General features: G+C 43.5%; 1 protein-coding gene across 1 annotated transcript in view; it reads left to right on the top strand.

Moving 5' to 3' along the window:
• The window catches only part of CFAP210 (cilia and flagella associated protein 210), a 29,790-nt gene extending 8,243 nt beyond the window's left edge, over nucleotides 1-21,547 (top strand). Inside the window, exons 5-9 of the mRNA XM_084799462.1 lie at nucleotides 5,506-5,662; nucleotides 7,655-7,794; nucleotides 11,526-11,718; nucleotides 16,734-16,898; nucleotides 21,088-21,547. Coding sequence (XP_084655588.1) covers nucleotides 5,506-5,662; nucleotides 7,655-7,794; nucleotides 11,526-11,718; nucleotides 16,734-16,898; nucleotides 21,088-21,432 — 1,000 coding nt within the window. The 3' untranslated portion in view covers nucleotides 21,433-21,547. The remainder of the gene's footprint in view (nucleotides 1-5,505; nucleotides 5,663-7,654; nucleotides 7,795-11,525; nucleotides 11,719-16,733; nucleotides 16,899-21,087) is intronic.
• Nucleotides 21,548-21,899: the final 352 nt, after the last annotated feature.

Raw genomic sequence — 21,899 nt, 5'->3', positions numbered from 1 at the left:
AGCTCAGTGGTAGAGTGCTTGCCTAGTATGCATTAGGTCCTAGGCTCAATTCTGTGCACTGTAAATAAGTAAGTATAACTAAAGAAAAACAGCATGGCAGAGGTGGTGCATGCATTTAATCCTAGTACTTGGTAGGCAGAGGCAGGTGGATCTCCAATTTTGAGGCCAGCTTGGGCCTCTCTCTAAACAACAATACAGTCATACATTCACTTAATTAATATATTCATAATATATTAATCAGTTAATTGAAAAATATAACTCCCATTTGTCAGCAACTGTTCTAGTAATGAATAGTATACATTTTTTTTTCTTTAGAAGTCATAATCTAGGAGAGGAAGGAACAGAGCAGCATAAACAAATTAGGGTATGATGGTAAATACTTTGGAAGATATGTGTAAAAAGGTGTGGAAGCATAAAAGGGATGCCTGATCTAGTTCAGAGTACATTAGCAGAAGGGTTGGCATCCATATTTAATTCTGGAGGATGAGTAGGAGAAAGCCATGCAGAGTGAGGTGGAAAGTTATTCTGAACAGACCAAACAGCATGAGAAAAGGCCCGTAAGTGAGAAGGATTGTGGGGGGCTTGGCAGCTCGCGGTGGGCACAGCTGCTGCCGTCTGGAAGACTAAAGGAACACTGTGAGAAGAAGTTACAGACGCTAAAGGGTGCTTCCGGGCACATGCCTTGTGGGCATGAAAACTTCAATTTCTTCTTTAGGAAAAGAATGTATTTTTATTCGTTTAATCAGAAAGAAATGAAAACTATTTCACTGAGAAGTGACTCTTGTTTGTTTTCAGGACAAGGTCTCTCTGTGTAGCCCTGGCTCTCCTGGAAACACTCTGTAGACCAGACTGGCCTTGAACTCACAGAGATCCACCTGCCTGTGCCACCCTGAGTGCTGGGATTAAAGGTGGATGCCACCACGCCTGGCTGAAATGACTCTTTGTATACCTTAAAAATTGCATTATCCAGGGCTGGAGAGATGGCTTGGTGTTAAGAACACTGGCTGCTCGTTCCCAGCACCCACGTGCTGGCTCCAACCATCTGTAACCTCTAGTTCCAGGGGAGCTAACTTCCGACTTCCATGGGCATGTGGTGCATATGCATACATGCGGGCAAAACATTCACACCATAAAATAAAAAAAATTTTAAGTGTATTACCAGGTAGTACCCAGGAATTACCTTGTAATGGTGTAAAATATGTGTACATGTTCTTTGATAGCTTTTCTTCAAAGCATGGATCCTAATTTGTTTCCATTGTCTGGAGAACAGGCTACATGTATTAGCTCATGGTCAGCAGCCAGAATGTGACAGCATGATTGTGTGTGACATTTCAGATTAGGCTATTAAAGGCCCTTCCTTGCTTATCCCTCAGAAAGCATGTTGGGGAACCTGCCTTCCATCTTGCAAGGTACTGAAGCAGGCCCATGGGCAGGAGCAGGTGGCAGGAAGCCGAAAGTGTGTGACAGTGCCTTTTCTATCCCTGGTGAAGCCTTGACCCCATTGCTGCCACAGCACACAGCTTGACCTCAGTCTCTTTAGCCTCACCCATCTAAGCCACTCGAATGCACAAGAGAGAAGTGTTTATTGTTTTAAACCACTATTTTGAGGTACTCAGCAATCAGTTATTAAAACTTCTGGCCCCATGCCTGGAAAAGTATGACATCTGACAACATTGTAAACAGCGTCCAGACACCAGACGTAGGCAGGCTAATCCTCTTTGGAGCTGTGGCCAGTGTGAGAGTCTGCCTTGCACTAGCATCCTGGAGATGAGGCAAATAAGGAAATGTGGAGACACATTACCCAAGTAGAGAGATTTTAACCAAGAGGTTAATCATACCTATTGCAAGGAAAGATAGCCAAGCATCTACTGGCAAAATGTATGTCTCATTCCTTCTGCATGTAGTTAATCTTTTTTTCTGTAGGAAGAACTTCATAGACCTTGTTTAAGGAAACCTTACTGCTGGGCTTAGTGATGCACACCTTTAACCCTAGCACTCAAGAGGCAGAGGCAAGCAGATGTCAGAGTGCAGAGTTCAGCCTGATCTAAATAGTGAGTTCCAGGCCAGCCAAGGCTACATAGTAAGACCCCATCTTAATTTTTTTTGACTGATTACTTCTGAATCCTATTTGTTTTGTTAGCACTTTTCCCTGGATAAATTCCTTTATGAAAAGGGTAGAAAGAGAGAAGAAGGCCATCTTAGAGATCTCAGTCACTCCTGTGAACTCTAGTTTTACATATCCACCATTAGAGAGTCTCACAGGTACCTCAAAGAGGGTTAAGGATCCCTGCCCCTGTAGTAGATGGCCCAGTGGCGTCCATATCCACCCACGTCAAACCAGAAGTTCCACTGTCCAGCTTGGTCCCACAGTTCCTTTATGTTCCACAACAAACCTATAGGCAATCCGTGCCGACTTGTTTTCTTCCAGAACAAGTCTTGAATTTACAGCTATTGTCTCAGCCTTAGATGCTCTCATCCAGTCCATGGGTTACTGTGTCAGCTCTTAGTGGGCCCCACACTATCATTCCCTAACCCCCTTTGACAGTCATCACCTATGAAACTCCATTAAAATCAAAGTTGATTGGATCATTCTGCTACTTTTGGTGCTTCAGTAGCTTTCCGGTCATTTAAAGTAAAATAACTACTTGGCCCTGAGGAATCTGACCAGCAGCAGCCTTCCTCTGTAGCCTACTGTCTCCTCAAACCTCTCCGTCTCTGTCTCTCTCTCTTTCTCTCTCAGTGTCCTTCCTCTCTCTAGGCTTAGATATTTATACTCCCTCAGAGTCCTCAGAATTAAACTAGCTGCAGCTGGCAAAGACCACGGTCCCCTCTCCAAGCCACAGGAGGCTGTTATCAGCTGTGGACAAACTAAAAGCATCTCCATATCCTACACTTGGGCTTAAAACAAAAACCTGTTTATATACCAGAGGTTTTAAAGAAACCAAAACTTCCACTACACATAGTGAATTTAAGATGGCTATAGAATTAGCAGGGTACTGATGCCTACTGGATTGCCCTGTAAGGACCAATTTTTCCTGTTGTAATAATAAGCTATTTATTTATTTATTTATTTATTTATTTATTTAAAGACCAGGCCTCACTGTGTAGCCCTGGTTGACCCGAAATTCACAAAGATTCCCCCCTCCTCTCTCTGCCATCTCTTCTGTCTCTGTGTGCTGAGTTGAAGGCATGTGTCACCATGCCCACCCACCCCTACTGCTTTTGTGGAATTATTTATAGTCTGGTTGAGCTCAAGAGAAGCTAGCCCTTGATAAGCACAGCCTTCCTTAACACTGTGGGGCTGTCAGCCATCATGGTGGTGTGTGCAGAGCAAGGCTGAGCTGCTTCGAAATGAATGCACTTTACTTCTGGAAGTCAAACCTGTCTGTGCACCCACCACCCGATTCACTCTTTGGGCAAAAAGCAAGTGTGCACTCTGAGCATGTCTGTGAGGGAAACATCTGCTGTGCCAATGAAAAGTTGTCACTGGTGTTACTTATAATGAGTCAGTTTTTTTTAATTGCATGTCAGTAAAGATTTTTACCTTATTTGGGTAATTTGACATATTGTAATTTTAGAGTGTTGATGGAAATGTCCAGTCCTCTGGTTCAACAAATAAATAGAAACATCCGTATCTTCTTTTCTTTTCTTTTCTTTTCTTTTTCTTTCTTTTTTCTTTTCTTTTCTTTTTTTTTTTTTTTTTTTGAGAAGGGTTTCTCTGTGTAGCCTTGACTATGCTGGACTCACTTTGTAGACCAGACTGGCCTCGAAATCACAGCAATCTGCCTGCCTCTGCCTCCCGAGTGTTGGGATTAAAGGCATGTGCCACCACCACCTGGCCCTCGTATCTTATTTTCAACTCTGAGGTTTAGAGCAGACATCAGTCATCCACACTACTTTGCTCCTGTTGAGTCTTGGTTCTTCCCAACCCAATACACTGGGCTGCTTTTACTAATTTGCTGGAGCTGATTGCGTCGGAGGAGGTTTTTTTAGTATTGCTGATGGTAATCTTGACTGTCAATTTGATCAGGTTAAAAAAACCAACCCTATATTATGTGTATTGGTGTCTCTGTGAATAAGCCACATGGTATATTCTCGTAAAGGCCAGAAGAGAGCACTAGCAGTTATAGGGGTTGCGAGCCTGACACAGAAAGTGTTCTTAACTACTGAGCCCATCTCTCCAGCCCCAACGCTGCAATATTTTGTTGTTCTGTCCTAAACTTAAAAACATTTTCTTTGAGACAGGGTTTCTCTGTAGCCCTGGCTGTCCAGGCCTCACTTTGTAGACCAGGCTGGCCTCTAACTCACAGCTATCCACCTGCCTCTGCCTCTGGAGTGCTGGGATTAAAGGCCTATGCCACCACCCCTGGCCCTTAAAAACATTCTAAGGTTTTGTTGTTTTTTTTTTTTCCCCAAAATTGGATATTTCTCTTTCTACCATTCTTGAGATCTTTGTTATTGAGTTGTGAATCTGCCTCTTCAGTATGATTAGTAATCATAAAATATAACAAAGTCAGCCAGTACAATTTTGAAAGCGGACTTTAGGACCACCGTAAACCTGGGAGGCTAGGGCCAGCACAATCCTTGGTTTCTTTAGTTCCTCCTAGAGAGAGTGCTCTGACTTCTCAAGCTCCTTTATTTTGTGTCCATGCCAAATTTCTTGGCGTGCTTCCCTGTGTAGTCCTATGTGGCCCAGGAGAGTTTTCCTATCCTTGATGCCAAAAGACTCCAGGAGAAATGTTTGCTTGATTGCGTGCCTAGGAAAGAGTGGCTGTTTAGATTGTTGGCTTTCCCCATGCCACCTGTTCAGAAGGAAAACAATTAGAGGAGGATGCAAGTGGCAGTCCTGTGGGAGATGGATGAGCAGTCTTGCTGTGTGCTCCTGGGTGCCTGCCAGTTGAGGGACCCCAGGGATCCAGAATCTGCTGTGAACTGCTTGCTGCTGGGAGCTCCTGGGGTTTGGGAAGTGAGTTGAAGAGGTGATGCTAGAGATAACCCTTCAGGATCAGGGCTGTGCTGTGAGGCTGACCTTCAGCTATCCTGGAAGAACTCAAGACAGGAGCCCTGAGAGTCAGCAAGTGTTTGCAGCTTACCGCAGGAATAGCAACCAGAGAGGCTCACTGGGTACAGAGACCTCCTCCATTGCTTTCTGTCTAACCCAACCTCTTGATGTGCAGCCCAGGAGCTTCTCTGTCCCTCTTACTCAGCTAGCTGTCTTTTCTACAGAAGGCAGCCCTGACCTCTGCTGCCGGGCTCCTTCTGTGGAGGAGCAAAATGGCTTTGGACGCAGGCGAACATGGGTAGCCTGGGCTGTTCAGATTGGTTTTTGCCACTGCCCCTTTGTCTTCTTTTCCCTACAACCTTCCTGAAGCGTCGCGTCAGCCCGTGCGGGGGTGTGGGGGGGGGGGTGTCGAGGAGGAAGGGAGCGGGGACGCTGGTTCTTCGCCCTAAGATACGACCTATGCTTTTGCTTTGCTCTCTGTAATACTTACGCTTTCATTTTAGGATAGAGGAACATGAAAAGGAAGAAGAAAACAGGAAGAAAAATGAAGAAAAGGACGCCGAGGAGATAAAGCGGCAGAATTTGCTGTATGAGATAGAACTGAAAAAAAAGCTAAGCAAGAAACAGGAAGAGATAGACGAAAGCAGGAAACTGTTTTTTGTAAGTTGAAAATGCCACAGTCAGGGAGTTCCACAGTCAGATTCCTTACTTAAGACACGCTGGGGTAGGAAAGTACCCAGTCAGCTATGCCCTGAGAGGACCAACAAGTCAGTTTGATTTTGTGTGGGTGTGATTTCATGCAGGAACGAAAATAGTAAGTTTCCTATATGAAATTAATTTCCTTAAAACAAAAGTTGTGGCTGGGCAGTGGTGGTGAAACCTTTTAATCCCAGCACTCAGAAGGCAGAGGCAGGCAAATCTCTGTGAGTTTGAGGCCAACCTGATCTACAAAGTGAGTTCCAGGACAGCCAGGGCTACACAGAGAAGCCCTGTCTCAAAAAAACAGACAAACAAAAAACAAGAGTTGTTAAGAATGAATGGGATGGTTTATGTATAATTTCTGCTGTGATAGCTTATGAATGTCAATTTATTTGCTTTCATGATTTTATATATGTTTAACTTTTGGTTTTTGAGACACGGTTTCCCTGTGTAGCCTTGGCCGTCCTGGACTTACTTTGTAGACCAGGCTGGCCTCAAACTCACAGCAATCTGCCTGCCTCTGCCTCCCCAGTGCTGGGATTAAAGGCGTGCGCCACCACGCCCAGCCCTATTTTTCTTTTTTTCTTTCTTTCTTTCTTTCTTTTTTTTTAAACATTGTAAAGGTTTATTTTTACTTTATGTATTTGAGTGTTTTGCCTGCATGGATTTCCATGCAGCACATTTGTGTTGTGCCTGTGGAGATGCAGAAAGAAGGGGTTGGATCCCCTGGAACTGGGGTTCAAATGGATGTGTGATGCCACGTGTGTGCTGGGAATTGAACCTGGATCTTCTGCAAGAGCAGCCAGTGCTGTTACCCACTGAGTCATCTCTTTAGCCCCAACAGTTTTTTAAAAAGTAATATTCCTGGACTGGAGAGATGGCTCAGAGGTTAAGGGCACTGATGGCTCATTCAGAGGTCCTGAGTTCAATTCCCAGCAGCCACACAGTGGCTCACAACCATCTATAATGTGATCTGATACCCTCTTCTGTCCTGCAGGTATATGTTCAGGCAGAACACTGTATACATAAGAAATATTTTTTAAAAAAAGTAATATTCCTGCTGCAAAGTTAAAACATAAGCACTATAAGATGTAGAAAAGGAGAGGTGCTTCATTGCTCCTTTGCTGTGTAGAGCCTCCCTCTACCACGTGAGATAAGGCTCAAGTACCCGGCCTCCAAGAGCCATCTTGCCAGTCCTTGTATTTAGTTTTTATTGTTAGGATTCCAATGATGTCAGTCTGACTAATTAGTTTCAGCCATTATTTGCCTCTTTGTCCTGGTTGTGGAAGGTTTGGCTCACTTCCTATGTAATGCATTTCTCCTCTAACCCTTTCAACAGTTACCACACTTGGTCATTATCAGGATTGTGTAAGTAGCTGCCTCTGCAGATCCAAGCTATGTCCCATGGCTCTAGTGCCTTCATTACATGAATGTTCACTCTCATTTTAGGGCAGGGTCTCCCTATGCAACTCTAACTGACCTCTTATTGCCGATTCTCCGCCTTAGTCGTCTCCCCCTACCACACAGATCACAGGAGTCCATCATGTTGCCTGGTATTACAAATGGTTGCTTTTCTACCTTGATTTTCATTTGTTTAGTAACTAAATTTTTTACCTTTTTACAATTTTACTTTGATGACATGGGCTTTTTCCTATATTCAATAACTTCTGCCAAATGAATGTGGATGCTAATTTTCAATATTTTACTGAATAATAATTAGCTACTTCTGTTTTTCTTAGAGTTTATCTATGGAGACCACCACCCACCCCTCTCTTTAGGGCTTCTTGTTTGCTAGCCTGCTTGCTGCCCAGGCTGGCCTTGAACTCACAGTGATCCACCTGCCTCTGCTTTGAGTGTTGAGATTAAAGGCATGTGCCACCATGCCCAGCTTGACAACTTCTTGGTATATATGTTGAAAGACAGCTTTGGATGATACATACTTATTTCCTTAAGGACAATATACGTGATAAAAACATCATCCGAGCTGTAGAACAGCAGCAGCAAGAGGAGGAAGATGAAAAGATTAGAAACTTTATCAAAGCCAAAAAACGTCTTATACAAATGAGGAAAGACAAAGAAGCTGAAATAAACAGGTAGGATTGAAAAATAATCTTTTAGACTTATTTCTCTTATAAATATGAGTGTTTTGCCTGTGTGCATATGTGTGCATGAACCCATGTGTGCTTGTTGCATTCCTTGGAACTGGGGTTGTGGGTTGTTTTAATCCATCATGGTGCTGGGATCTAACCTGGGTCTTCTGCAGGAGCAGTACATGCTCTGAACTGCTGATGCCATCTGCCTGGCCCCACAGGGAGGCTTTGGCATAGCATGATCACTAAAGTGCTCTCTGAGGTTGCTTCTCAGTGACTCATAGATGACTAGGACATTTAGTGACGCAATAGATTCAGTTTGGGGCATGAAAGTTGAGGTGTACCCCTGGAGTATTCCAGAATTCTCTATGGTAGATGGCTGAAAAGACTGGTATGCTGTAGGAGAGAGAGCGCTGAGCTGGAGGAGGCGCTGTAAGCCACCAGTCTATACATTTCCTTTTCTCATTGCTGTACCTGAAACAACTGAATGAGGAGAGCGTATTTTGGCTCACAGTTGTGGGGTGTAAATAGCCCGTTATGGTAAAAAGGCATGGTGGCCAGAGCTGCTCACAGCAGTGCAGGCAGCAGCATGGGACTGTGCAGACTGACTTGGACCAGAAAGCGGAGAGAGATGCACAGGCTCAGCTCAGCTCATTTTCTCTGTTCTGCTCTTTCTTCCATCCACGCCCCCAGCCCGTGGGATGGTGCTGCCCATGTTGAGGACGGGCCTTCCCTCTCAGTTAGTCCTCGCTGAGAATGCCGTAATAGATGAGCCCAAATGTGTGCCTCACCAGTGTCTTAGGTGTTTACTTTTTTATTTTTATTTTTATTTTTTGAAACAAGGTCTTTCTATATGACCCTGGCTGTCCTGGAACTCACTATGTAGACCAGGTTGCCCTCTAACTCCCAGAGATCCCCCTGCCTCTGCCTACCAAGTGCTGGGATTAAAGGAGCCACCATGGCCTAAACCCATGGACCCTTAGTAAGTATCCCCTTCCCATTGAAGGTTTTCAAGATTACTTCAGTTAAAATTGCATAAAATCCCAAAATAAAATGTGAAAACTAAAGGAAAATTGCACTTTGTTAGTTAACTTTCCAAATTGTAAGAAACACCTTCAGCTTAAAAAGAAAGAGGGCTTTTTATTTTGGCTCACAGATTCAGAGGCTTCAGTTCATAGTCAGTCGGCATGATTGCATTGGGGCGGGAATGCATGCTGGAGAGAGTGGACACCGCATCCGCATCCGCATCCGCATCCGCATCCGCATCCGCCAGGGAGGTGATGCCAGTTTTGAGAGGTGGGGGAGGTGGAGCTTAACTGAAAGAAGCATGGTGCTGGAGGTGTGCCCTTGAGGCTAGAGCTTCTGCTAGCCTTTCTGTTTCTTTTTCTTCTTAGGCCCTTTTTAGACAAGGCCTCTCTGTATAGCCTTGGCTATGCTGGAGCTCATTCTGTAGACCAGGCTGGCCTCGAACTCATAGATTTGCCTGCCTCTGCCTCTGGAGTTCTGGGATTGAAGGTGTGCACCACCATACGTGGCCCCTGGTCTTTCTTTGTTTTTCTTCCTGGCTGCCATTTTTCTGTCCTGTTCTGCCATTCTCTTCCCTCCACATTCAAGTGACACCTCTGAAAACATGAGATAAAATAAATAATACTTTTTTTTTTTTAGTTTTTTGAGAAAACATTTTACTGTGTAGCCTCTGCTGTCTTGGACTCACTTTGTAGACCAGGCTGGGCTCAAACTCAGTGATTCACCTGCCTCTGCCTCCCGAGTGCTGGGATTAAAGGAGTACATCACCATGCCCTGCAATTACCTCCTTTTAAGTTTCTTAAATTAGGCCTTTTGTTAAAGCACTGAGAAGACTTACACATGGGTTGAGTCTTTGACACTTTTCATTGCCTGGGATACCTCAGCACCTGGGGCACCTCAGCACCTGGGGTAATGTATGAAAACAGTTAACTGTTCCATCTGTAAATGTATTTAGAACAGTATTTTGAAATAGTAACTGAAGCTGGGCATGGTGGCACACGCCTTTAATCCCAGCACTTGGGAGGCAGAGGCAGAGGCAGAGGCAGGCGGATTTCTGTGAGTTCAAGGCCAGCCTGGTCTACAAAGAGAGTTCTAGGACAGCCAAGGCTGTTACACTATTACACACAGAAACCCTGTCTTGAAAAACCAAACCAAACCCAAACTCAAAAACAAAACTCCAAACCAAAAAAAATAAAACCCGAAACCTGAAACATTACCTACATGGCCCTCTGCAATGTCACGGCCTGTACCACCATCTGCCACATGCGTTTTCATAAATGTCTCTCTTTCCATTTTAAACTACTTTTTCCCATCCATGAACAATGTCTTTTTCATAATTTCTCATACAAAAGTTCACAGACTCTCTCAGTAAATTAGTGAACTTGTCATAACTAATTAAAATATTTGTTTAGTCTCCTTCCCTCATTGCTTTAGTAAAACGAGCTTGTGCGTGGTGTACCAGACACATACTTGGCCCTGGACTAGAGAGAATCCGTGCAGTCCCTGACCTCAGAAACTTCATAATGTGAAGGACAGGGACATATAAACAATTGAAATCAACACATCTGTGATTGGGTTTCAGATGGGATATAGTGTGAGTATGAGCTATTTAGTAGTTTGATAACTTACGCTCATCATATCTAAGGTCTTATCTAAATAAAGGATTTTTGTAGTGTACATCTTAGTGTTAGAGCAAGCAGAATAGTCCAACAAAGTACCCCAAAATATGTTCTGGGTGCACGAGCAGATCTTGATACACACATAGTACTGCATGTGGAGCTATAATTAACCTCAGTGCTGGGGGTATGGGAGCAAGTGGCTCTTGAGGGACCACGAGCAGCCAGGCTCACACAACAACAACACAGCTGGCACGGTGATGCATGGCTTTAATCTCAGCACTTGGGAAACAGAGGCAGGAGCAGCTCTGTAAAATTGAGGACAGCCTGGTGTACTTAGCAGACCCAGGACAGCCAAGACTACATAGTGACATCCTATCACACGATAAAAATGCTGGGAGCTATAGAGGAAGGAGGTGCAACATCAGCATCTGGACTCCAGTTGCACCCACCCATACACTCATGTGTACACCACACACATGAAAACTATATTCCAGCATTATGGAGATGTTTAAACATGTATACACATATGTGATTATACTGTACATATTGCTCACTCAGACATTTTTAGAATACATGCTACTTTGTAGTTTAAAATCAATTTCCTTAGCTGGGCAGTCGTGGTGCATGCCTTTAATCCCAGCACTCGGGAAGCAGAGGCAGGTAGATGAAAAAAATAATTAATTTCCAATTTCCTTATTTCTCTCTCTCTCTCTCTCTCTCTCTCTCTCTCTCTCTCTCTCTCTCTCCTTTTGCTTGTTTGTTTGTTTTTTTGATATAGGGTTTCTCTGTGTAGTCTTGGCTGTCCTGGACTCATTTTGTAGACCTGGTTGGCCTCAAGCTCAGAGACCCACCTGCCTCTGCCTTCTAAGTGCTGGGATTACAGGTGTGTGCCACCACACCCAGCGGAAAGTGTTAACATTTTAAAATGTATGACAAATTAATTTTCACTTGATATAACCATATATAAAGGAAGCCAAAGATTTCTTCTTAGTTTTGTAGACAATTGTATCTCAGTTCCCTAATGAAGTATTTTAACTCCACTACAGAACTTTTCAGGATGATTTGGCAAATGTGATTGTTCTGTTATAGGCTAATGGAAGAACGGAGAGAAAGAATAAATAACTTCCTAAGTGAACTAATGAAAGAGAAACTTGATACTGAAGATTTGATTATTGCTAGAGATATTGCTGAAACTGAGGCTGAGCTGGAGAGAAGAGAGAAAGAAAAATCTGAAAAGACTCAAGCAGAGTTGAAAGCCATTGCGGATTATAGAGCCACCGTGGTAAACATTCAGTCACAGTGCATAGAGTTGACTCTCCTGCTGTGGCTACTACCTCTTTGCCTCTCTGTCAAAACTAACAGAGATTTGAAAACAGTGTGCAAATCATCTTCTATCCTTAATTTTATTGTATTTATTTATTTTATGTATAAATGCTCTATATGCATGTGCATCTGCAGGCCAGAAGAGGGCATCAGATCTCATTATAGATGGTTGTGAGCCACCATGTGGTTGCTTGGAACTGAACTCAGAACTTTTGGAAGAGCATCCAGTGCTCTTAACCTCTGAGCCATCTCTCCAGCCCTGTTTGAAACAAACACTTTTATTTTTGTTTATAAACTTTATGTAGAAAAACTTACCCAGGTGTGTTGGCTCACGCCTTTAATTCCAGCACATGGGGAGGCAGAGGCAGGTGGATCTTTGTGAGTTCGAGGCCAGCCTGGTCTACAGAGTGAGTCCAAGACAGCCAGGGCTACACAGAGAAACCCTGTCTGGAAAAAGAAAACAAAAACAAAAACCCAAACCAAACAAAAACCTTGCAAAAAAAAAATCTACATTGAAAGCCAGATGTGGTGGTACATGCCTTTGATCCCAGCACAAGGGAGGCAGACAGGCAGATCTCTGAATTCAAGGCCAGCCTGGTCTATAGAAGGAGTCCAGGAAAGCCAAGGCTACGTAGAGAAACCTTGTCTTGAAAAACGAAACCAAATCAATCAGCCAGCCAATCAATCAGTCTTCCACTGAAATGGCTAGACTTACATTCTACACACCTTGATGAGCTCGTGTACAGTTAGAATGGCCACGCTGGGCTTTGTATTTTGACTGTTCAGTGTATTTGGATGTTCTTGCCCTCCACAAAAAGTGAAAATCCAGGACAGAGTGAGAACTAGATACACAGCTGGCTTTTTGTCCCCTTTCATGGCTCACGCTCATCACCTGTCTCTGCCTCCTGAGAGCTGGGATAAAGGCATCTGCCAGGGCCCTGGCATTCATATACCCCCTGAAAAGTTCCCAGAATCCCAAATGTCATACAATCACAGAAAGTATCTGCAGCTGGCAAAACCAAGCCTCTACTAGAGCATGAGGCAAAGTAGTCAGCTGCTGTTGACAGTCCAAAACAGCCAGCCCTATATCCCCATGTCTGGGATTAAAACAAAACATATTCTTATAATATTTTTGCGTTTTTTAAAGAATCCAAAATTCCAGAATTCTCACTCCATGAAGGTTTTCCCCCCCTGAGATTCTGTGACCTCACCTGAAGTTATACATTTTAAGTCTATACAATTTCTTGGAAATATTCAGATTATAGTTTTCTTTTGAATATATACAACACATTTTCATTATCCATTCATCTGTTGATGGAAAACTAGGGTTGATTTTAATTTTTTATTGAAGTGAATAAAGAATCTATATACATGGGGATGTAAATATTTCTGTGATACAGTATGGAATTCTTAGGCTATTTGCCATAAGTGAAAAGCTGGGTCATATGGTCGTTCTATTTTTAAGTTTTTGAACAGATTCCCACAGTGATTGTATTCATTTGCACCCTCACCCCTACCACCAACGAATAAGGGTTCCCCTCTCTCCCATCCTGCCAGGTTTATTGACGATCACCATTCTGACTGGGGTGAGGCCATATCTCAAAGTCATTTTAATTTGCATTTTCTTGATAGCTAGGGATATTGTACACTTTAAAAAACACTAATGTCTATATTTTTTTCCTTTTTAAAAAAAGTATCTGTTATATATAAATTACACGCTATGCAACAGGTGTGATACAAGGAAGTTCATTATGGGAAAGGCAAGACAGACGGTGTGGGCGAGCATAAGAGAGAGGAGGACACAGAATGGGGAGGGAGACAGAAGATCAGAGGGGCAGATTCAGGGACAGGCAGAGAGAAGAGAGACAGACAGAGATACAGTGGGGAACAACCAGCAGGGGAGACCAGGAGTGAGAGATGGGGGAAGAGAGAGGAGGAGGGAGGGAGCAAGCGCCGTGATGGGGCAGTGCTGAAGCACACCAGCACCCGATATAAAGGCACACATGGTACACACCTGGAGGCTGCAGGTGGTGTCAGAGGTTGCTAACCAACCTAGAGGTGGGGTGCGGGGTGGGGAGTGGGGGTGGGGTGCTATGTGCTAACAGTATCTATTCAGTTCATTTGCTTTTGTTGATTGGGAGTTTTGCTTCCTTGGTGTTTAATCTGCAATTTCTAAATTCTAGATATTAGTCCATTGTCTGAAGTGTGCTGATGAAGACTTACTCCCGTTCTGGGGTCTGTCTGTTAACTCACGCTGATGGTTTCCTTTGCTCTACAACCCCTTTATTTTCAGGGAGTCCCACCTCTTGATACTGGGATTAGTTCTTGTGCTGTCGGTGTTCTAGTCAAAAATCTCTTGCCTACCTCAGTATATTGAAGCATAGTCCCTATATTTTCTTGTAGAAATTTCAGTGTTTTGGCCTTTAAGGTCATTGATCCATTTTGAGTGTAGTTTCCTCTTCTGTAGGTAGAGACCCGGTGTTGCTGGCACTGTCTACAGAACAGACTGTGGTTTTTCAATGTATGTTGTTGCCTCCTTTGCCAAAAACTATGTGGGTCCACCTTCGTCATTTTCTTTTGAGGTCCTTTATTGCCTTCCGTTGGTCTACCTTCCCACCTTCCTTCCTTTTATAGTATTTTACCTTGTTTTGGTATCAGGATAACATTGGCTTCACAGAATGGATTTGATCGTGTTCCTTCACTTTCTACTTTACGAAACAAGATGAATTGGTCTGAGGTCTCATTGAAAGTTGGATAGAATTCAGCACTGAATCCACCTGGTTGGGAGCTTTTCTTTGAGGGAAGGCTTTCAATAACAGCTTCAATCTCGTTGCTTATAATTGGTCTATTTCAGTGATATCTTCAGGGCTTAATTTTGGTATATGATGTGCATTCAGAACTATTTCTGGCTTATCCTACTTTTCAGAGTATAAGTTTTCATTTTATTTCTAATGATGTTATGTATTTCTTTTTGTTTTTTTGAGACACCGTTTCTCTGTGTAGCCTTCGCTGTCCAGGACTGGCTTTGTAGACCAGGCTGGCCTCAAACTCACAGAGATCCACCAGCCTCTGCCTCCCAAGTGCTGTGATTACAAGCATGTGCCACCACTCCTGGCGTGATGTTCTGTGTTTCATTGAAATCAGTTGTAATGGCACTTTTTGACCTCTAGCTTTATTAATTTGATCTTTCCCTTCTTTCTTTTTATCAGATTAGGTAAAGGTTTGTCAGTTTTCATAACTTTTTCTCTCCAGCCCGATAACCAAAGTTTTAACTCAACTGGTCACCCTGGTGCTTATGTGCAGCCGTACCCTGGGTCTTGTCACATCGCCAAGACAGGCTCACTTCAGTAGCTCATTCAGTAGTCAACATCAATTTTCCCCAGTCCCAACTCATCACTAAAGTATTCAGACTAGTGGACTGAATTAAAAAACAAGAACCTTGGGTTGGAGAGATGGCTCCGTGGTTAAGAGCACTGGCTGCTCTTCCAGAGGTCCTGAGTTCAATTCCCAGCAACCACATGGTGGCTCACAACCATCTATAATGTGATCTGGTGCCCTCTTCTGTCCTGCAGGAGTACATGCAGGTAGAGCACTGTATACATAATAATAAATAAATCTTTAAAAAGAAAAAACCAACGTTGGTCATCCTTTGGATTCTATGAACCTGCTGGAAGGCAGGACACCAAACTTCAGACCCAGTGAAGCTTGCCTGCTGTATTGGATGTGGTTACAGTCACAGGCCCAAAGTAACCTCTGGGACCACAGCAGCATAGCCTCTAGGTCCTCAGGGACGACTGGAACCTCAGGCATCAGAGTTCTGTAACTATAATGACCTCAGAGACCATAGAACCAAGACTCCCGTCTTTCAGGGGACCCTGGGCTAAAGCTTGGCCCTGTGCTGACCTCTGAGAGCGGTGCTCACAGGGTGCTCTCGGGTCTGCAGAAGCTGGAGGCCTTGCTGCCCAGTGGCCCAGGGTTCTCTGGTTGTTGAAAAAACAGTGTTTACCTTTTTACTGAAGATAGTATGACCATCAGTTAAACTCAAGATGTTTTTATAAAGGTATTTACTTATATTTATTAGTTTTGCCTGCACGTACATCTGTGTACTATGAGTGTGCTTGATGCCCAGGAAAGCCAGAAGAGGGCGTTGGATCACCTAGAAGTGTAGTTACAGATGGTTTATGAGTCGCTATGTGCGTGCGGGGGACCAAACTGGCTGCTCTTAACTGCTGAGTCATCTCTGGCACTCCCCCACCCCACCCTCCTCAAGCTATTTATGGATGCAAAGGAACAAGTTCTTCTTCAGAACCATCTTAAATGACAGGATTGCTTTTTATGTTTATTTAAATGTTTTAAGAGACGCCACATAAGTTATCTTAATACATTTTTGTATGTTTTAATTTTAGAAAATGGATCCCCCTACCTCATCCCCTACGTGTCTCTCCGAACATTCAAACCACATAGCTCAAAAACATTTTCGCATTCAGTTGTTAACATTGCAGACGTTCTGTATCTTTAGACCTCGCTGCTCTGTCCTCTGAGTTCTTCCTCCCGCTCTCCTGCCCTCCCGCTCTCCTGCCCTCCCGCCCTCCTACTCTCCCACCCTCCTGCTCTCCCGCCCTCCTTCCGCAGTCTCACTGTGACGCCCAGGCTTCCCTTGAACTCAGGCTCTTCCTGTGTCTGTCTCCTTATCTTCAGTGCTGGGGTTACAGGCGCACATCGCATACACAACTGTGTGTGCTATTGTTTTTAACCAAAGACATAGATCTATATTGCTCTCCTTACATTTTTATTAAGTTTGTCTCTGATACTCAAGAGAACAAAACAAACCGCCCCGGCCACGTGGATACAGCTTTCTGTTCTCACGTTGCTCCTGGCTCTCTGCTTGAAGCACTTTGACTCCTTTTTAATGAGATCTGGTTGCTAAAAATGACTTTCTTTCTTTTTTTTTTTCCTTTGCTACTAAACATCTAGATGAAAAATAAAGAGGAAGAAGAAAAACAAAGAAAAATTGAGTCTAAGGAACAAATGCTGGCTATCTTAGAGGCAGATAAGATCTTCCAGGAGCTTGAAAATAAGAAAAAGCTCAAAGCTAGCAAAGAGCGACGAGAAATTCAGGATGCTCACATTCAGCAAATGGTAATTATTCCCACTTCTTTAGGAATTTTAAAAGTAAATATGTAACAGGCTTATTTTGGTTTTCTTTCTCTTTAGTGGTTTCCTTTATGGTGTCACAGTGAAAACTAAGTAAAATATGAACTTAGCTTTAGAATCTCTGCTCTGAGTCTTGGCTGTGGTGGCTGAGGGATTGACCTCATGGGGGGCATCAGAAATAAGAAACAGCAGACATTGATCCAGAATAGCAGGTAGTGACTGAGCCACGCACTCTGATGGAGACACACCAGCAACAGCCGGGAAGCTCCACAAGTGTACTATATACGGCTGAGCAAGGAGTCAGGTTTACTTCCTCTCAGTAAGAGGTCTGATAGGGAAGCAGTCTCAGACTATCAACATCCAGGAGGAAGCGGAGGCTTTTTGCATCCACTCACACACATCTACACACTGGTGCCCTGACATGTCTGTGCTCATATCCGGCCACTCAGGACTTTATCCGCCCCCCATCGCTCTCATTCTAGGGTTTTGATTTTCTTTACACATTTTAATCCTTCTTTAGTGCATGTTATGCTTAGTAAATATTAAGGAAAGTGCAGATGTATGGGATAGGCCCTGACGCTCATGCTTTGTTTCATTCTTCTTCCATCTTTACTTTCTTTTTTGTTTGTTTGTTTTTGTTTTTGTTTTGAGACAGGGTTTCTCTGTGTAGCCTTGGCTGACTTGGACTCACTTAGTAGACCAAGTTTGGCCTCAAACTCACAGCAATCCCCCTGTCTCTGCCTCCCAAGTACTGGGATTAGAGGCATTTTGTTAGAGGTGATTTGTTTTCTTTGTGTATATACAGGGAGAGGGGTGTGTGTGTGTGTGTGTGTGTGTGTGTTGTGCATGTGTGTTTGTGCAGGTAATGTGCATGTCAGGACTGGAGGCCAGCCTTGGGTTTTCTTCCTCCAGAGCCCTTCACATTGTTTAAGACAGAGTCTCTCGGTGGAATCCGGGCTTCAGCAATTAGGTTAGGCTGGCTGGCTAGCAGGTCCCAAGGAGCGACCTGACTTTATTGTCCCACAGCTAGGATTAGAAGGCCACCACAGCATTGCTGGGCTTAGTGGCACACACCTTTAATGCCAGCACTCGGGAGGCAGAGGCAGGTGGATTGCTGTGAGTTCAAGGCCAGCCTGGTCTCCAAAGAGAGGCAGGACGGCCAAGATAACATAGAGAAACCCTGTCTTGAAAAACCAAAAAAAAAAAAAAAAAAAAAAAAAAAGACCACAGCATTTTGCTCAGCTTTTTACGTGAGTTCTAAGGATCCAACTCAGTTTTCATATTTTCACAGAAAGCAGCTTACTGCCTGAGCTAGCTCCTTAGTCCACGTTTTTTCTCATTGACGAAGTGTGTATGGCGTGTGTGCACATGTGCATGAGACTGTGAGCACATGCATGTGCCTCTTCCTTGATTGTTCTCCACCTTACTACTTAATATTCTCTCCCTGGCTCCTCTCCTGTATGTGTATGTGTGCAGCACATGGATGAGGTTACCTCCGGGGTGTAGGGTATCCTAGATTTGGAGCTGCCCCACACGGGTGCTAGGAATCAAACTCAGGTTCCCTGGAAGAACAACACATGTTCTTACCCACTGGGCCATCTCCCCAGCCCTTCTATTTTATCTTTTTTTTTTTTTTTTTTTAGAGAGACAGAAGGTCTCACATTGAGCGCAGGGCTCCCTGGCTTGGCTAGACTGGCTGGCCACTGAGCCCCAGGGATTCTCCTGCCTCTGCCGCCCCTGCAGTGTGATTACAGATGCATAGCGCCTCACTTAGTTTTCACATGCATGCTGGGTGCTCAGAATTTGGCTTCATGTGCTTGAGCACTTCACTGACTGAGCCATCTCTCCAACACCTACTGTTGAAGTTTTTAAGCTTTAAAAAATTGGGTTAAGCCGGGTGTAGTGGCGCACGCCTTTAATCCCAGCACTAGGGAGGCAGAGGCAGCTGATTGTTGTGAGTCTGAGAATAGCCTGGTTCACAAAGCGAGTCCAGGACAGCCAAGGCTAAAACAGAGACCCTGTCTTGGACCGCCCCCCCCAATTGCATTAAAATGTACTTAACATAAAACTTACCCTGTTAATGCTTTTTGTGTGTGGTGCTAGAGATGAAAACATGGGTATGTATTTGTCCCAGCCTTTCCTTCTTGGCAGTGCTGGATATGAATGCAGGCCCTCATATGAGCTTGTATATAGGCAGATCATTGGGGACCCCGGGTACTCGCTGAGTTCCAGGGCAGTGAGACACCCCACCACATAAAACAAGGCTCTTAAGGAATGACACCCTAGGCTGCCCTGTGCTTCCTGTATACACACGTACACTTGCACACACAGACATGACTGCACACATAAATGTGTGCACATCACCCCATCTGTTGAAAAAAATTTCTTAAAGATTTTACTATTTAAATATAATTTGTGGAGAATTGAGGAAAATATTTAGTTGAATACTATAATAGTGAGTCTTCAAATGTGTAAGTAGTACATATTTAGTCTTCACATTTTCACCATAATGTATGTGGTTGGAGTATATAGGTATTTTAACTTTTCATTCATTTTCCTTGTTTGAAACAGGCTCTCACTCTGTAACTAGGGTTTGCCTCACACTTGCGACGCTCCTGAGTGCTGGTGTTTCCGGCTGTGAGCGTCCACGCCTGGCTGTACTTCTCAAGTGTCCCTGCCAGTGAAGCTGGTGTATATTCCATGTTCATACCACTTGTTTGCAATATGGAGGCACAGCTGATTTTGGGCATTGATTTGTATCCTGCAGCCTATTAGCTTTTCTGTAACTTTAACTTTTTACCTATGTGATCATGTTATCTGGGAATAAAGACACTTTTAATTCCCTTTTCAATCTGCATGCTAATTCTCTTGTTTTGTTATACTGATTACAGACAGCACAGTACTTATTAGAAGTACAAGAAGTGACATTGTTCTCCTGCTCCTAATCTCAAGTAGAAAGTAGTTTCTCTTACCAGTAATACACTGTGGTGGTTCAAACAAGAACGGCTCCCCTAGCCTCCACATGTTTGAACTTGGTCCCCAGATGGTGGTGCTGTTCAAGAAGGATTAGTTGGTATGCCCTTGTTGGAGGTGTACCGCTGGAGGTGGGATTTTAAAAAATATTTCTATTGTTTACTTGTGTGCCCTGGAGCTGAAGTTGCAGGCAATTGGGAGCTACCTGATGTGGGTACTGGGAATCGAACTCCGGTCTTCTGAAGTAGACATGAGCTTGACCGACTGAGTCACTGACGCCCATGCCATCCCCACTTAGCTCTTTTCTCCCCCTCATGCTTGTGGACCAGATGGAAGCGCTCAGCTGCCGCTCCAGCACCCCTTCTGCCTGCTGCTGTCGTGCTCTCAGACGTAATGGGGCATAAGTCCCCAATAAACTCTTTATTCTGTAAATTGCTTTGGTCATGGTGTTATTTTACAGTAATAGAAAAGTAACTAAAGCCGGGCGTAATGGTGCACGCCTTTAATCCCAGCACTCCGAAGGCAGAGGCAGGCAGATTCTTGTGAGTTCGAGGCCAACCTGATCCAGGACAACCAAGGCTACACAGAGAAACCCTGCCTTGAAAAGCAAAAACAACAATAACAACAACAACAAAAACCCAAAAAACAAGAAAACGAAAACATGTCTTCCAATATAAATTACTGTAACATTATAAGACAAAGGCTTTGTAAAGTGTTTGGGAGATTGCCTATAGAATGTTCATTTCCCCACTTCTGAATACATTTTCAGAGATTAACGTTATTCATTGTTCTAGCTTCATACTCCTGGGAAACAGGATATAACTGGTTGCATATAACTTAGGTATTTCCTGCTGGCTTAGTTTTATGTCAACAGACAGGAATAATAATTATTTATATGCCTTTTAACGTACTGAAGATCACATACATAGATGGTTGAATCGTAACTATATATAGCTGCCCAGTTTTTAACCTACATTTTACTTATGTTTGTAACGTTGTATGTTGTTTGACTGTGTGTCACATAAAGCTATGAATTTAAATGTTTAATCTACACTTTGAGTATATTCTTAGATGCCCAGATGAATCAGTTATAGCATATTTGTAAACTACTGAGTTTATGAAATTACAACCGCACCTTAAAATTACAGATATTTTAAACATGATTTTGACCAATATTAAAATTTATTTTTCTTCCCAATAGGCCATAAATAAATTGAATGCAAAGCAATCTAAAGAAGAAGAATTAGATTACTGGAGACTTACTGAAGCCCTTGCAGCTGAGAAGGAGGAAGAATTTCAGAAGTATGCCAGAGAAGTAATTGAATTTGAATCCAAATCAACAAAGAAACACATTTACCCTCTCGTAAAAGCTGCGCAGGAAGGAGTAGGCGGCGGGCGTGGCCCACCCTTTGTAGGCAGAGGTGGGCTGAGACCGAGCTACCAGGCAAATAATGCCACTGGTGTCCAGCTCCCTTTTTATACTTCTCAGGGTTCAAAGTACAATGATTTTCAGAAGTCAAAGAGAAGGCTAGGTTTTACATGGTAAAAAGTTTACTTTTATGATTGATAAAATTTACTGTAGCAAGTATGAGCTACAAATATAATGGAATTTCTGATAATAAAGTGACAACTCATCTTTATAAAATGTGTTGCCGCATTTGATTCTTCGCAGTATTTACACTAAGTACACGCAAAAGCTCAGGAGTCTGTGCATGTATGTAGATTCCAGAGAACAGCCTTGGTGTTATTTCCTACACTGCATCCACCACCACCCCCAAACTCCCAGTTTTTATGTTTGTTTGTTTGTTTGTTAAGAACACTGGATCTCTCACTGGGCATGGTGGTGCACGCCTTTAATCTCAGCACTCCGGAGGCAGAGACAGGTGGATTGATGTGAGTTCAAGGCCAGCCTATAAAGTGAAGTCTACAAAGTGAGTCCAGGACAGCCAGGGATACACAGAGAAACCCTTCCTCGGAAAAAAGAAGAAAAGAAAGAAAGAAAGAAAGAAAGAA

Source organism: Acomys minous (assembly GCF_964271855.1).
Source record: "Acomys minous genome assembly, chromosome: 10".
Lineage (NCBI taxonomy): Eukaryota > Metazoa > Chordata > Mammalia > Rodentia > Muridae > Acomys > Acomys minous.
This window is presented reverse-complemented; position numbering and strand designations above follow the sequence as displayed.